We start from the raw sequence: 16,934 nt of genomic DNA, 5'->3' as shown, positions 1-16,934 counted from the left end.
TCGTAGAGTTTCCTCGCCTTACCAATTAGGATTTTATTTTATCCAGAGGGATAGGTGTTGTATTCGAATTTTATATTGAATTTATTGTATGGTATTTTTTATTATTAATAATTATGTGATTATTATTACTTGGTGTTCTTTGATGAATGAGTTTGATTAAAATTGAAACGCGAAATTGAACTAAAGACTCAATATTAAGTAGTAAATAAGAAAAACAGGTTAGTAACACCTCACTTTTGGTATGATCATGACGTGCTAAAAATTAGGGTGTTACAATATTCAATAGTGCAATTCAATCGATTGTGTAACAATTCCAATCAATTGAATTTTGAAGAATCGTGCGATATTCAATCGATTGTATTGTACGTTCGATCTATTGGATTACCAAAAAACACGATTTTTATGGCAAAAAAATTCATTGATTTGCATTTCTAAAATATTTATTAATAGAAGATCCATTTTATTGTTGTTTTTTTAATTATTAATAAAAATGATAGATAAATAATAAAGTAATAATTTATAAAATAGAGGATAGATTTAATAATAAAATAATATATAAAAAATTAAGTTGTAGTTAAAATTAAATAAAAATTATTTATTAATTATTAAAAAATTTAAAAGAATATATTTTGTTATTAAACCATTTAATAATCCAAACGTTTTTAGAGCGTCGAATCTTATGTCTAATTTGTTTAAGCACGTATTAGGAAATCGAATTCTTATTAAACATAACAAATTAACAATGCTAATATATTTTAGAAAAAGTAGGGGTGCACAGACTCGAACCGGCCCGACGACCCGGCCCGGCCCCGAAGGAATTTGAGCCGCGAAGACCCGGACCCGAAGTGACTCGGGGTGGACCCGGGAAAAAAAAGTGAAATCAAAAAGGGAAGTGAAGCCGGGACCGGGCCATGGCTCGGGTCACCCGGACCCGGCCCGGTGGCCCGGCCAAATAAACATTACACACACAAACGCTGAAACGCGTTACTGGGCTAGGGCAACACAGATGAGAGAACACGCATTCACAGCCTCGCCCTCGTGCCTCCTTCAGCAGCTCATGCTCAGCGCCTCAGCCCTCAGCCATTGAGGCTCACCCCCACACCCCAAGTCCCCACTCCGGCACTCCCCACGCCCCACTCCGGCTCTGGCAGTCGCCACTCCCCACGGCGCAGGCTGATCCAGTGACCCTGACCTCATCTTCTCTCCCCACGGCCCACTCCAACTCTTGCGGCACGCAACACGCAGTCGCCGGCTCCTCCCTTTCTCATCTCTTCACAACCCTCCGTGTTTCACCCCAGTCACCGCCGAAGCTCTTCGTTCGACGGACGACAGTGACGACGTACGGTACTGCCCTGTTTCTCGGCGACGTTGCTCTGCTCTGCTAGTCCTGCTTCCTCTGTTCTGCTCTCTTCTCCGGTCTTCTTTTCAGGTCTTCTGCTCAGGTAAGTAATTAATTTTATTATGTCATTAATACTTTGATTAAGGATTAGGATTTTTGATAAACAGAATTTGTGAATTTTGGTTGTAGGTGTTGATATTCATTATTAGAACTCTGATTAGGTGTGTGTGACTGTTGATGTGTGATTGTGTGTTTAGTTTATTTTTTGTAAGGAGTTTGAGAGAAAGGAGAGGTATGAGAAGCTTGAGAATTGGATTCGGCGGCTCGATCTGGCCGGTTTTGTGAGGCTGCCTTTGAGAGACAATGATAAGTTGCATGCTAAGGAGGTTTTACACAACTATGGACACAAATATATGATTAGAGAAGGCCATGGTTGCTTACTTGTTTGTTGGGGTGATAGACCCCTTTTCTCCATTTCAGCATGGAGTTTTAGAGGATTAAATCTTTCTTTATAAGATGGAAGCAATACCTTATCTCCTTATATATGTAATTATGTATATCATTGTTCATTTGTTATTGATTCCAACTATTTATTACTCTTCTTATTATTAGATTGCTTGTAACTGTAAATGGATGTGGGATAGTTTAGTGCAGCACCTAAAATTTCTCATGCAACATATCTAGCATTGTTATTTTTTTTAATTATTATTTCAAATGGAAACATGTACATCTAAACTGAAGAGTATATATTGAATGAGTAAACATAGTTTCCATGTAAAGTGGATTCATAGAAACTGTCCTTAACTTCTTTCGTATCCTTAACTCCATCCACATTTGAACAAGAGTGATAACAGTATTATAGAAACTGTCCTTAACTTCTTTCGTATCCTTAACTCCTTAACTTCTAGTGTTTGTTTGGTTGATGATTAATTGTATGTAAGCATCTTTTTTTTTCTTTATTGTATGATCATTTTTGTTTGTTTGGTTGATGGCTTGATCATTACTTGTATGTAAGCCATTTTATATGTTGCAGTTGATAATTAGTTACTGATAGAGGATGATTATTCTTATGTATTGTAAACCTTAACATTTTATTTGTATTGACTTAAATATTATTGTGTTATTTGTATTGACTCTAGACTAATGCATATTATTATGTTATTTGTATTGACTTAAATATTTAGTGTTATTAGACAATATTAGTATTGGACTATTGATTGTGATAATGCTTTGGTATTGATTGTGATTATGTTTTAATTTTGAAGAAGGGTTGGTTATGGCCCGGTTTTCACCCGGTTTAATTGTGGCCCGAAAGGCTGTTGGTTTCATCGAGTCTAGGACCGGATCCGGGTCTAATAAATAGACCCGGTCTATATTTCGGGCCGGGTCTGGGTCACCTAAAATCCGGCTTCACCCGACCCATGTGCACTCCTAAGAAAAAGCATCCTTTTATAACTCTATAAAAGTGTGTATTTTATCAATCACACAATTTAGGAAAGAAAATTGTTGAGTTAAAAGTGGAGTCTCATCATTAATTTTTTTTAAGAGAAACATTACAGGATATGCGAAATAATTAACCTTTTCAATTCTTTGGGGAATTTTTTTTAATTTTTTATTTTTATATTGCATAAATGATCTTTTTTCCTCTTGAATTAAGATATTTTAAAATAAAATTATTATATGTTGAGATAAACACAAATGAGATGGATGTCCATTTATTATTTGGATGGCTGATTTTTCCTATGAAAATATGAAGCTTTCAATCTAAACTGAAATTAAATGAAATTTGGAATATATGAATAATCAATACTTTACCTTTATAAATAGTAAGGTTCTAGAGTGTGGTGAATATTAATACTAAAGTTTTCTATTTATACTTTTTTATTTTATATTTATTATATCTTCCTTAATTATTTATTTTACAACACGTTATCAGCACGAGACTCTAATCAAATTTTTTGGAAAACTCAGGTAATAAATTTTCATTATGTTGAAATTTTCTCATCTTGAATTTAATGCTCTTTATATATTTAAAAACAACTATTTATCATGGATGCTAGATGCTGAAATCCATCTTGATTCAATGGATCTTGGAGATACCATTAAGGCTGAAAATAATGTATCCTAGAAGGATAAAGCCAATATCATGATTTTCCTTCATCGTCATCTTGACGAAGGATTGAAAAATAAATATCTCACATTAAAAGATCCTGAAGATTCGTGGAAAGACCTTGAAAAAAGATATAATCATCAAAAGACGGTGATATTTCCTCAAACCTGATATGAATGGATGCACCTGCGTCTACAGGATTTTAAATCCATAATGAATATAATTATGTAATATTTCGAATCACCTCACGAATGAAATTATGTGGAAAAATATAATTGCTAATGATATGTTGGAGAAAACTTTCTCAACCTTCCATGCCTCGAATGTGCTCCTGCAGCATCAGTATCGAGAAAAATAATTTAAAAAAGATTCTAAATTAATTTTTTGCCTTCTTGTTGCTGAACGCAACAATGAGTTGCTTTTAAAAAATCACGAAGCGCACCCAGCTGGCGTTGTCCCATTTCGTGAAGTAAATGTGGCAAATTATTACCCTAGAAGAGGTAAATGACAAGGTTTTAGTAACAATAAAAACTACGGAAGAAAAAAGAATTATGTTCAAAAGAGAGAATCTCACCAGAAGTGGGATAAAGAAAGAAATATTGGGCAAAATAAATCAACAGATGATAAGTGTTTCCGTTGTGGTGAAAATGGTCATTGGTCGCGTACCTGTCGTACACCAAAGTACCTAGTCGATCTTTATCAAGCATATTTGAAAAAGGACGACAAAGGGAAGGAAACGAATTTTGTTTCAAATGATGCTGAAAATTTCACCACTCATTATGATGTATCTGATTTCTTTGAGGATCTTGAAAAAAATATTGGTCATTTGATCAATGATGGAATAATTTAATATGTGAGATTGTTAAGTATCTATGTAAATAAACAATCAAAGAATTTATTGTTAAATTTTATTTTCTATATATTTAAGTTTCAAATATGATGTATATAAATAATAAAATATTAATGTTTATCAATTTTGAAATCATTAAATGTGTCTAAGTTTTAAAATAAAATTTTAGTATATGACATTATGTGCAGTGTTTTTTAGAAAAATAATTCTAATCAAGAATTCAATTTGATTGTACATGTATTACTACTCATTTTATTATTATTTATCTTTGAAGAAAATGGCAAGGATATATAATGAAGATGTATGCCTTGCGGATAGTGCAAGTTCGCACACTATTCTCAAAAGTGATATATATTTTACCCATCTTGTGCCAAAAGAAGAATATGTTAATACTATTATTGACTCATGTAATGTGATAGAAGGCTCCGAAAGAGTTATAATTTTGTTTCCTATAGGAACAAAATTCATAATAAATAATGCATTATTATCTACCAAGTCTCTGAGGAACTTGTTGAGTTTCAAAAATATTCGCCAAAATGGATATCATATTGAAACTATGAATGAGGGAAATCATGAGTACTTATGTATCACAAAGCATTATTTAAATAAAAAAGATTATATTAGAAAAGTTACCCTCACTTTCATCTGGGTTATATTATACCAAGATTTGTGCAATTGAATCACATGCCACTGTAAACTAGAAGTTTGCTAGTCCAAATGAATTTATAACTTGGCACGACCGATTGGGTCATCCGGGAACAACCATGATGCGGAGAATTATTGAAAACTCCCATGGACATTCACTAAAAAACTAGAAGATTCTTAAATCTAATGAATTTTGTTGTGCTGCATGTTCTCAAGAAAAGTTAATTTTAAGGCCATCACTAGTAAAGATTGGATTTGAGTCCCCTAAATTCCTAGAAAGGATTCTAGGCGATATATGTGGAGTTATTCATCCACCATGTGGATCTTTTAGATATTTTATGATCCTAATAGACGCATCTTCGAGATGGTCACATGTGTGCTTATTGTTTTCTCGCAACTTGGCATTTGCGAGATTACTGACTCAAATTCTTCAATTAAAAGAACAATTTCCAGAAAATCCAATCAAAGCAATTCGTTTTGATAATGTTGGTGAATTTACTTCCCAAACTTTTGATGCTTATTGTATGGCTAATGGAATAAGTATTGAACATCCAGTAGCTTATATTCACACACAAAATGGGTTAGTAGAATCACTTATTAAACGCCTCCAATTATAAAAATATTAAAATTTATAATATTTATTGAATTTTTTATCAATTTATACAAATACAATAATATCAATATTTATTGAATATTTTAATATTTTTTATCATATAAAAAATTAAATTAAATAAATAGTAAAATATAAAATAATATTAAATTACATAAATAAAAAAATACTTAATTTTTTATATTTGAACTCAAAGATAAAGGGAATATTATTTATTGAATAGAGAGTTACAAAATGTGAATATACTTAATTCAGTCCAAATTCAACATATTTTAAATGTTTAAAACTAAAATTAGCAAAAAATAAAAATTAAACTTTAATATTTTAAGTTATAGTAAAATATTTGAATCAACTAAATTATTTTTTTTATTTTTCTTAAAAATATTACTAATTTTTTTAACAAAAGTTTAGAAGCTATAACTCCCATTATCTTAACTAAGCTCCGTCTTTGAGTTCATCAGTAGAGAAGAATAAATGAATGAAACTGGTGGGATTGGAGGAGAAGAATGTGTTGCTGCTTCGAAAGTAAAAGGGAATGGGGGCATTGAATCAGCTTTGGAGTGTATACATCCTGGTGGGCTCATTAACCTGCATGTGTGACACGTGGCTGGAGGCACAATGAATTTCTTCATCGCAACTGTCATATATGCGTGAAGCATCATGATGCCCATAACCGTGTCATACTCCATCTTTTTTCAATATGAAAAATAAAAAAAGTGCTACAATCTCATCTTATTTATTTCTATTTTAAATCGGTTATTTCGCATAAATATATTGAAGCGGGAACAAAGAAAAATCCGGAAGAGGAATCATTCAGCTCAAATTCAACGCCTTCTTCTGCAAGATTGACTCTTTTTCTCTTCTTCTCCATGGCTCGAAACAAGGTTCCATCTTTTCTCTCTTGTTTTCAATTTTTTTTTCCCGTTTTCATTCCCCATCACTATAAGGATTTTAGGGTTTTTCTTCTATAATCTATACCAACTGAAAAGCCTGATACCCCATTTTAAAAAATTTAAACTTTTCACTATTTATGAATGCATAGATGTGTATTTTCTTGTAATTGCTGTAATCAAATGCAGGAAGCTTTGGTTTTGCTGCTGGATGTGGGGCCATCCATGCACTCTGTTATTCCTGAAATTGAGAAAGTTTGTTCCATGCTTGTGGAGAAGAAGGTTGCTATATTTATTTCTCCTTTGACATTCCTTGCCCACCTTGTGTTTGATGTTTGTCTTCAAAGAGCTGAAACCCTTAACATTAAAATGACCTTTTTCCCCTTCTTTTGATGAGTGTGCAGCTGATCTTTACCAAATATGATGAAGTGGGTGTTGTCTTATTTGGAACAGAAGGTGCTCTCTTTGACCCTTATGATGCAAACCTACAATGCACCATTATCACCATTCAGTTAGTGTTTATTATCATGTCATGTGGCATAAAGTTCTAGATTGCAATGCAGCAATAACAGCAATTCAGTATTTTGCTCATAATTGGGGTTGGTAATAAGAATCGAACGGTGATATTGTTTTCTTGTACCAAAAGATGTTAGTTATTTGTGATGATAAAATGGAGACTAAGAAGTCCATGGTTCTTATTTGATTATCTTGTAGCAATGTTTATTGTGTTTCAGTCTCATTCTTGTAGAATCTTCACACTGATTTATTCACTGTACCGAGTTTGTTTTTCCCGTGGAGTTTTACTATTATGCTTACAATTAAATGGGTTGATTGAAGTTTCCTTCAAATCGTTTCTTTGATTTGATAATTCATTTTTTTCTTTCCATGAAGTGATTCAAAGGCCTTCCTCACCCATGTTTATGTCGAAATTTCCCAGATACTGATAACGAACTTACGGAAGAAGTTGGAGGGTATCAACATGTTGTGGTTTTGAAAAATATTAAAGTTGTGGAGGGAGATATCGTTGAGGCTCTACAGCAACTGCCTCGAGGAGCTACACATGGTGATTGTATCCTTGATGTTCATGATTCTATACTTTGGAAGCTTTAATTATTTATTTATATATTTAATGAAAGAATTTTATGCTCTAACATTTTGACCGTTACTAAAACATTCATACTATTTGACTTTAGATGGTAAAATTTTTCCTGATTTGTCCTGTGTAATATTCTGCACCACTTGTGCCTTGTTATTGATTTGTTCAACCCCACCTCCAAACATTGGTATATACTCAGTTTATCTTTTCCTGAGCTCTATTCTGGTTCTGTTAATAAAATTGAAGCGATATCAGCTGTAGTATTACTTTGGAAGTTCATTCATTTCAAATTGTGGATTTTGAGTGATTAACTGCCATATTGTGGTTTTGAATACCTTGACTGTGATGTTAGTTCTTGATGCTATTATTGTTGGCATGGATATGCTGATAAAAAAGTTTGGAGAAACTAACAAGGGAAAGAAGCGTCTATGTCTTATTACAAATGCACAATGTCCAATAAAAGAGCCATTTGAAGGAACAAAAGAGGAACAAGTGACCACCATTGCTAAACAAATGACCGTCCATGGTATGAGGATGGAAAGTATAATTCTGAGAGGAAAGCTTAGTCAAGATGCAAACAAGAAAATAATGGACGAAAACGATCAACTGTTGCGTATTTTTTCAACAGAAACGTCTGCAAGGTCAACATATGTGGAGAATCCAGTTTCTTTGCTTGGTGCTCTTAGAACCCGAAACATAACTCCATCCACAATCTTTAAAGGGGATCTTGAATTAAGCCCAAAACTGAAGATTAAGGTGAGATATTCATAGCCCTATTGGCCGTGCCCATCAATGCAGATAAAGATTACGTTCTTGACATGTTTTTTTTCATTATCTCATTACTTTGGTGATTAATGTTCCTATGCCACTTACAAACTTTTTATGTACATGATTATTGAATGCTTAAGTTTTGAACAGGTTTTGGTATACAAGAAAACAGCAGAAGAAAAGTTTCCAACTCTCAAGAAATTTTCCGATAAGGCTGCTTCAACCGATAAATTTGCTACACATGAAGTCAAAGTGGATTATGAGTACAAGAGTTCTCAAGAACCTGATAAAGTTGTCCCGCCAGATCAAAGAATTAAAGGTTATCGATATGGGCCTCAAATAGTTCCCATATCCCAAGCTGAGTGGGATGCTGTTAAGTTCAAACCAGAAAAAGGTCTGAAGCTTTTAGGATTTACTGATTCATCCAATGTATTGAGGTAAAATTGTATATGCTTTATTTGATTTGAATTTGACGATGGAGATTTTCTTACTCTGTTTCTTCTGTTTCTTTTCTTTTCTCCTAAACCATCCGATAAAGACATCAATACATGAAAGATGTCAATGTCTTCATAGCTGAAACAGGAAATACAAAAGCCACACTTGCACTTTCTTCGCTAGTAAGGGCTATGAAGGAAATGAATAAAGTGGCAATACTACGTTGTGTTTGGAGACATGGACAAGCGAATGTCGTCATTGGGGTCCTGACGCCCAATCTATCTGATAAGGAAAATATTGTGCGTTTTTCCGTCTCTTTTTATTTTGTTTTAATTTATTTTTTAATTGGTCTACTTCCACTGACATGATTTCTGGATTTGTTTTGAAATAATTCCGTTGCATGGTCATGCTGTGCAGCCTGATTCGTTATACTTCAATGCACTACCTTTTGCTGAGGATGTGCGAGAGTTTCAATTCCCTTCTTTCAGTAATTTCCCTGCACCGATACAGCCAAATGAACAACAGCTAGAGGCCGCGGCTAACTTGGTAAAAATGCTTGATCTTGCACCACAAGGAAAAGAGGAAGTTCTGCTACCTGATTTTACACCAAATCCAGTCCTAGAGGCATGAATTCCCTCACTTATGTTTTCTAGTTTATCTCCTGTGTTTCATTCTTTCCCTCTATTTTTTTTTTCTTATTTATTTTTTTAAAGAAGATTATGATTTTGATATTCATGACATGAGATTTCTTTATCTAATGTTTGTTGCTTGTGGGCTGTGAATTTGTATTTTCCGAATTTTTCGATTATGCTTTGTCCTTGCTATCTTTCTTATCTAAGCCAATCACGTATTACCCCCCATTGTGTAAAAGTTAGCATTATGATAACTTGAAGGGTACAATAGAGATTTCAAATTTAGCATATGCACCTCCAAAAATGAAAGGTAACCTTGGGATAAAGCTAACATACGAATGTTCATATATCTTTTCAGCGATTTTATCGCTATCTTGAGCTCAAGTCAAAGCATGCGGATGCTGCAGTACCCCCTCTTGATGATACACTCAAGAAAATCACAGAACCTGATGATGAGCTCCTTCAACAAAACAAATCTGTGATAGAAAATTTTCGTCGGTCTTTTGAACTAAAGGAAAATCCGAGGGTAAGACGTTTTTGTGCCTAGTTTATACAAAATATCAAACTTCTTTTACATTATACGAACATTGTATATCTTTCATGTTTGAATTGAACTGTCTTACAGCATAAAAAGTCAAGGCGTTTATTGAGAGAGGAAAGATATGGTTCCGGTGAGGAAAATAGTAAAGGAGAAATACCTGCTCTGGCTTCGAATCTCATTGAAGATAAGTCAAATGTTGAAGTCGACAACATTGGAGATCTGACTCCTGTACAAGATTTTGAAGCCATGTTTGCGCGCAGAGATAATCCAGATTGGGTTGTAAAAGCAATCGATGCTATGAAAAATAAAATTCATGATCTCATAGAGGATTCCCACGAAGGTGATAACAATTTGAAAGCATTGGAATGTTTAGCTGCGCTCCGCAAGGGATGTATCAATGAGCAGGTAATCCATCTCCCTCGCTTTTGCACCATAGAGCCAAGTCATGACTTTCCATGTCTAACCAATTTTTATTCCTCTATTATTCCTCTTGGTTGTATTTGAAGTCACTGATAACTTTTTTCTTTGTGAAGGAACCGAAACAGTTCAACAATTTCCTTCGTGATATTTGGAGTTTCTGTCAAGAGAAGAGCCTTCATGATTTCTGTGATTCTCTTTCTTCTAAAGGAATCACCTTGATCCCCAAATCAGAAGCTGCAGACAGGTTTTGTGATTTTTTTTTTATCTTTTTCTTGGTTGGACCATTTAAAATTCAATGTTTCTTCTTCAATAACTTGTTATTTGGTTTAACTTTACAGTGAAGTTACTGAAGATGAAGCAAGAAGTTTCTTAGTCAAATCTCAGCCAAAAGTTTGAACGATTACTTAACTGGATGTGTTGAAATATTTAGGTCCTTTCTTTCTTGTATAAGCATCTCTGTTAGGCCACTGTAACAATACATTGTAAATATTATTTGTACTCTGGCCTTAGATTGCTGCACTTGATTTTCTTCATTAGAAACAAAGTTTTTAACCCTTATTGCCCTATTTCACTTAGATATTATTATTGAAATCCCTTAATACAGTTAATCACTGAATTTTAGAAAGTGTTAATAATAGTATTTAGAGAAAATGACAAATAGGTTTTTGACCTTTTGATCTGCAGACATTTAAAATTCTCGAGGATTTAAAAATACATTTAAGTTTCTGATCATTTTAAAATTTGGACATATCGATCCTTCGTATTTATCTGGTCTATCAGATCCAACAAAAAAATCAAATATGATTTTCGTTGTACTGACCTGGTTGATACGGATGTACACGTAGTAGAGTTTTTAAAATAAGACGGATTAGACTCAGGGTTGATGTGTTCAGATTTTGAAAAGGTTATAAATTTAAATGTATTTTTAAAATTTCAAGTATTTAAATGTTTGCGGATGTGTTCAGATTTTGAAAAGATTAGAAATTTAAATATATTTTTAAATTTTCAAGTATTTAAATGTTTGTGGACAGTCGGGATCAATTTGTCTTATTTTTCTAGTATTTATATATGAGAAATATTTGGTGACTTTTTTTATTTTTGTTTTATATTTGAACTAACATTATTTAACTTTTTAATTTTTATCTAATTAGTTTTATATAAAATATACTCAGTTTTTTTTAATGATAGCTAAATTTAGACAAAACTAACATTTTCATATGATATTTTTTCTCTCATACTTATACAATATTAATGTTTATTCAATCTCAACAAATCTGAATTAGATTAGTTAGCTACTAGTTACACTGATGGAATGTTTGCACCAAAGGCAAAAAACCCCATAGAATGTCACTTTTGCAAATTTGACTTTGATACATAAATAGTGTTTGCAAAAAAGCAATTACATGATACAAAATCAATCTAATGAAATTCAGTGTCACGTGGGTTTAATTAAACTGTAATTCCTTGTAGATTGGCTTGATTTATTAACTAGTTTTCAGTTAAATTTTTAATAGATTCGATTTTTCAATCTCATCTAATTTTATTAAGCAACAATTTACTCAATTTAGTGGAGGTGTCCAATTATAATAAATATTAAATCATTCTTACTATTTAAACTTACTTATATTAGACATCACATTAAAAAAAGAGAGCATAAAGAAAAAAACACTTATCTATTATTCATATTGGAGAGATTAGTCCACAACCATATCCATATGTATAAGAAATTTTCACACGTGTCATAAGTGAAAGGTCAAATTGCTTGACACAGTGACACTTGTCAAAGTAGATATGTTTGACCATATAGAACAAAAAAGAACACCGCAAAGTAGATTCAAGTGTAAATTACTTAATCTAGCATCTACCATTGGAGTGTAGCTAACAAGGAATCAGTTTCTCCATTACTACTACTACTACCATGATTGTGTTGTACTCTTATTGGTTAAGCTCATGCTCATGGCGTATCCGTAGGGATGGCAGCAGTAGCCGTATCCGCGGCTATTCGCTCCGCCCCTATCCGATCGAGACGGATTTGAACTCGACCCAGAGCGGGACGGGTCTGAATCGTGGCGGGTTGATGAGCGGAGCGGAGCGGGATCGGATTCAGGCTAAACCAATGCTATTTCAATAGGAAAGAAGGGTCGTAGTCAACAAACAAAAAGCACTATCTTAAACAAGAAGAAGGTCAACAAAAATAAATCCATTCTCTATCTTAAAAAGCAGTATGAGACAAGAAAGAACACTTATTGGTAGGCAACTTAGTCTGTTAGTATTCTTTTTCTTCTCTTCTCCATGTCCTTTCTTTTAATTAATTGGAAAAAGAGAAAAAAATGTTTTAATGAATAAGTTAGATTTTAGTTAATTTCTAATTTCTACTCATAGTTTTTCGTTGTTTATTTTAATTTTCAAAACTATTTTTTCAAAAGTTTTCGCTACTGTCATTGTTTTATTCTTCATGCATCCTTTATGTTTTGTTTACGTCTTTATTTTATTTTGAAAAAAAAATAATCATGCATGCATTCATCACGCAACGTAATATATACTTAGCATTCTATGTTCTTCCATACTTTTCACCACTTGATAATATGTTCAAACACTAAATTTGGTGTTCATCAATCTATATATGACCAACCTCTAAGTTTGGTGTTGCAAACAAAACCAAGAATGAATATGGTAAAACTTGTGTGTGGTGGTTAGTATTTCTCTCTTTTAAGTTTTCTTTTTACTTTTCCTTCTCCTTCTCCTTGTCTTTGCATCATGCATGTTTCCCTACTGAAATATCCATGCTTATTACTATGCTTATCCTCCAAGTCTGTTTATTACTATGCTTATCCTCCAAGTCTTCTAATCATCATAAAAAAGAATGGGTTTGATGGAGGAATGTTGAATCTATTAAATAAAGTCCTATTATATAAAGTGGTGGTTCACGACTTGTAATTGTATTCTATGGACCGTAGCATATGTGAATGATCTTGAATAGAAGGAAAGAATGATTCTTCATAAACAAAAAGCTTAGAAAAATATTATGAGATTTCTGAATATTCAAAAAAAAATCCTTGAATTGAAAAGAAAAAGAGACACAGAGAGCATGACAAAGAAAAAGAAATTAAAAGAGATTCAAAAGTGATAAAGTTCTGAGCATCAATGGTTAAATCCAAGGAGAGGCTTGGACGATTAGATCCGGGGGTACTTTATCACCCGATAACTTGGGCTAACTGGCTTGGGATTATCGATCGAAAGCCCACTATCAAGAGCCGCCTCGAGACAAAATATTTAGAAGCCTAAAGAGGCTCTGGGCATCGATGTCTAGGAATTAAATTTTTAACTATATGTTTGTGGTGCAGCAGTGTCAAGGAGAGATTTGAGTAATTAGATCCAAAGGGTGCCTTATCACCCGGTAACTTGGGTCGATTGGCTTGGAATTATCGATCGAAAGGCCACTAACAAGAGCTGCCTTAAGACGAAGCCCTTAGAGTTAACAATTGAGAAATCTCTCTCGGTCAAGAATAAGAATTAAACAATTCAAGGACCAACTAAACTAAAAAACAAGATCTTATAATATCATCCAAACTTGAGTTTCTGAGGATTCTTCAAGCCCAAGATTTCAAGATTTATTAAAGAAGGAAAAGTCTGTCGATGATCACAAGTTTACTAAACCCCATTATTAAGGTGGATATGAGCTTCAAAGAGATTTAATTCTTCTTCATTAATTCCAATTTTTTTTTTTTTTTTTTTTGCTTGAGAACAAACAAAGTTTTAAGTTTAGTGTTGTGATGCATTTGCATCTTTAGTAGTTTTTATTATTTTTCCTATGATATTTGTTTGTTTTCTTAGGATTAATCACGGTTTCTTCCTCTAATCTAATCACTTTTAAGTATCATTTGCTACTAAGGTATTCTCTAAATGTTTTTCAAGAAAATATAGTTAAAAGAGAGGAAATCAAGTAGCAAAGAAAGCTTGTCCAGAAAGGTATGCAATCAAAGCATGTAAGGGATCCAAGTCATGCAAGGTCATGCAACAAGGCACATGCCACGAGGATAATAAAAGATTGATTTCCACATTCTGTTAGTGTTAGCTTCGTGTAGTCAGATGATAAAAGAATGATATTGCATGTTGCAAAAAGCATTTTTTTTGTAGTAGTAATAAATTATACAAACATCTTTCAATTTGTTATTATGTACATATGAGTTTGCAGTGTTGCCAAGATCCCTATTTCTTCTGCAAGTAAGGAAGATCGATTGCCCGGGATGATATTGCTGCTGCTTTTCAGGTTAGTTATGTTTTTGTAGGTTTTGTACTTTATGGCATGCGAGACCTGTCTTCCTTATCAGATCTAGAAAATGACTTGGTTGAAATTACTGCATCTGCTCTGTCTTAATCATCTTTAATTTGTGTCTAACTGATGTCTGATTTCTACATGTTGTTAGCGAATTGCAGTGTTACATCTTGAGGAAAGGTGTGAACGTGAAATCCAGTGGGCATTGAAGATGGAGCCTTCTATAAGACACCTGGTAGTTTCTAGTCTGAATAGTTTCTTTCTTTCAAATAACATCAATTCTTCCTTTTCTAATTATTTTACATCAAAAAATCTAAATGACTTTCTATTTTATGTCATATACTGCAGGTTATCTCTGGTGGCGTTGCATCAAATAAATATGTTCGATCTCGGCTTGATATGGTTGTGAAGAAGAATGGCTTGCAACTTGTATGCCCTCCTCCCCGGCCTTGTACTGACAATGGTAATAATATAGTTTTTGAGTTGCTATCAGTAGTAAGTAGTCACAGTTCTCAAAAAACAAATTAGGTTGTTATCTTTTGTTGATGCATGAAATATAGCTTTTATTTCTTTATTTATTTTAAGCTTTTCCTTGAACTGGATAGGTGTAATGGTAGCTTGGACTGGCATTGAACACTTCCGCATGGGAAGATATGACCCTCCTCTGCCTGCAGAAGAACCAGAAGACTTCGTGGTGTGTTTCCTTATCTCAACAATTTGCTTTCCTATCATGCCTCAATGGATTTGGATGGTATGATTCATTTAGGGGGAAAAATTGCAATTAATACAGAATCAAAATGATCAATTATTGTAACCTAGCTCAAAAAATGTTGAATTCATTTCTGAGTGATCTGTTTTATCTGCTCTCATGGATTGCAAACTTGAGTTGCTTTCACTGCCTTTATCTTATCATATTCTATGTTCAATTCATTCTTTGTCTACTAGAACATAGAATATGAGGATCTAGGTTGTATTTAAATGAACCTCGTAGATGTTAATGAGGTAATAGTAAAAAGTTAACATTGATAGTGTCAGAGATTTCATCTGTTGCTACATGTTATGCTTGTTTGATCAGTCACTGATTCTTTCAACTATGATTCATTTCAGTATGATTTGCGGCCGAGGTGGCCGCTGGGGGAAGAATATGCCAAAGGAAGAAGTGAAGCATGCTCGATAAGAAGGGTCGTCTTCATCCATCTCTTGCGTCTATAATTGAAGCATCATCACAGCAGGGACATTGCATGTACTTCCATGTTGCTTCAGCTTCTTCATGAAGCTTTGCTGCACTATTTTCGATTGGCTGAAATGAAATGTACTATAACACGTGTCGAGTCTGAGGCATAGTACATGTATAGTAATTCGTTGGATTATTCACTTTAGCTTTTTTATTGCACTATGTTATGTTTTGTTTTGCTTTTCCTCTGATCTTAAACCATTATTGATGTTGTTGTTGATAATGCTTACATATATGTTCTTGACATCTTAAGTTTAGCTTTCCATGTGATTCATATTTGTTGTTGATCATTCCTTCGGTTTATGTCAAAAGTGTTGTGTGTGCTGAAGTTTTGTCATCTACCATGTTTATGTAAGTGACAATTGTTTTTGGCTGCATTCTTAAGAAGCAGGAGAAATTTCAGCAATGCTCTTTCGCTCATTGTTGCCCTATGCCAAAAACATCAATTGGAACACAACCCACAGTTTTGTTCAAAGAAACTCACTTCTTTCTCTCTTAGAAAGATGTAAATCCTTGGTTCATCTAAAACAAATTCAAGCTCAAATGACCTTAATAGGCTTAATAGACATTAGCTTTGCTGCAAGTCGCCTTGTTGCTTTCTGCGCGCTCTCAGAATCTCAAACACTTGGATATTACGCAAAAATTTTATATCATACAAACGAACCAAAAGTCTTTTCTTGGAATACGACAATTAAGGGATTCATAGAAAGTGGAGACTTAGATCGAGCTCTTCTTTGTACAAGAAAATGTTGCAGTATGATGGGTTGAAGCCAGATAATCATATTTATCCGTTATTGCTTAAAGCATGTTCTTCCCCTTTCTCTAAATTGTGTAGGTCATACTATACTTGGACATGTATTAAAGTTTGGTTTCGAATTCAACTTATTTGTGCACATTGCATTGACCTCTATGCTACTGTCCTATGGAGACTTAGAGGCAGCATATGAATTATATAAAATATATTTAAATAATAAATACTATATATTATTTGTATATTAAGATCAGCTACTAAAATCAGCCATTAATATAAGCCATTAATATAGTTATATATAAATACTTGTAGAGTTTAATTTATTTTAATTAATATA

The 16,934-nt window shown here is 33.3% G+C and overlaps 2 protein-coding genes across 2 annotated transcripts; both read left to right on the top strand.

Annotated features, from left to right (window-relative positions):
- Window positions 1-6,011: 6,011 nt before the first annotated feature.
- Window positions 6,012-10,890, top strand: LOC107475545 (ATP-dependent DNA helicase 2 subunit KU80). Its single transcript, XM_016095199.3, has 13 exons — window positions 6,012-6,128; window positions 6,335-6,438; window positions 6,634-6,726; window positions 6,849-6,900; window positions 7,382-7,513; window positions 7,893-8,296; window positions 8,459-8,745; window positions 8,847-9,042; window positions 9,161-9,367; window positions 9,734-9,901; window positions 10,001-10,321; window positions 10,450-10,580; window positions 10,675-10,890. Exons 1-13 carry the CDS (start codon window positions 6,029-6,031, stop codon window positions 10,730-10,732), a joined length of 2,253 nt encoding a protein of 750 aa, XP_015950685.2. The 5' UTR covers window positions 6,012-6,028; the 3' UTR covers window positions 10,733-10,890.
- Window positions 10,891-14,830: 3,940 nt separating this feature from the next.
- On the top strand, window positions 14,831-15,884 carry LOC107475542 (probable tRNA N6-adenosine threonylcarbamoyltransferase, mitochondrial). The gene is made up of 3 exons (XM_052255975.1): window positions 14,831-15,075; window positions 15,218-15,306; window positions 15,720-15,884. Exons 1-3 carry the CDS (start codon window positions 15,012-15,014, stop codon window positions 15,822-15,824), a joined length of 258 nt encoding a protein of 85 aa, XP_052111935.1. The 5' UTR covers window positions 14,831-15,011; the 3' UTR covers window positions 15,825-15,884.
- Window positions 15,885-16,934: the final 1,050 nt, after the last annotated feature.

The sequence above is a fragment of the Arachis duranensis genome, chromosome 2, assembly GCF_000817695.3.
Source record: "Arachis duranensis cultivar V14167 chromosome 2, aradu.V14167.gnm2.J7QH, whole genome shotgun sequence".
NCBI classification, from domain to species: Eukaryota; Viridiplantae; Streptophyta; class Magnoliopsida; order Fabales; family Fabaceae; genus Arachis; species Arachis duranensis.
This window is presented reverse-complemented; position numbering and strand designations above follow the sequence as displayed.

Coding starts and splice junctions, on each gene's coding strand:
- LOC107475545 (XM_016095199.3), top strand. CDS start 6,029: ATGAATGAAACTGGTGGGATTGGAGGAGAAGAATGTGTTGCTGCTTCG. Junction 6,439..6,633: donor TCTCCATGGCTCGAAACAAG/GTTCCATCTTTT, acceptor AATCAAATGCAG/GAAGCTTTGGTTTTGCTGCT. Junction 8,297..8,458: donor GCCCAAAACTGAAGATTAAG/GTGAGATATTCA, acceptor AGTTTTGAACAG/GTTTTGGTATACAAGAAAAC.
- LOC107475542 (XM_052255975.1), top strand. CDS start 15,012: ATGGTTGTGAAGAAGAATGGCTTGCAACTTGTATGCCCTCCTCCCCGG. Junction 15,076..15,217: donor CCGGCCTTGTACTGACAATG/GTAATAATATAG, acceptor TGAACTGGATAG/GTGTAATGGTAGCTTGGACT. Junction 15,307..15,719: donor AAGAACCAGAAGACTTCGTG/GTGTGTTTCCTT, acceptor GATTCATTTCAG/TATGATTTGCGGCCGAGGTG.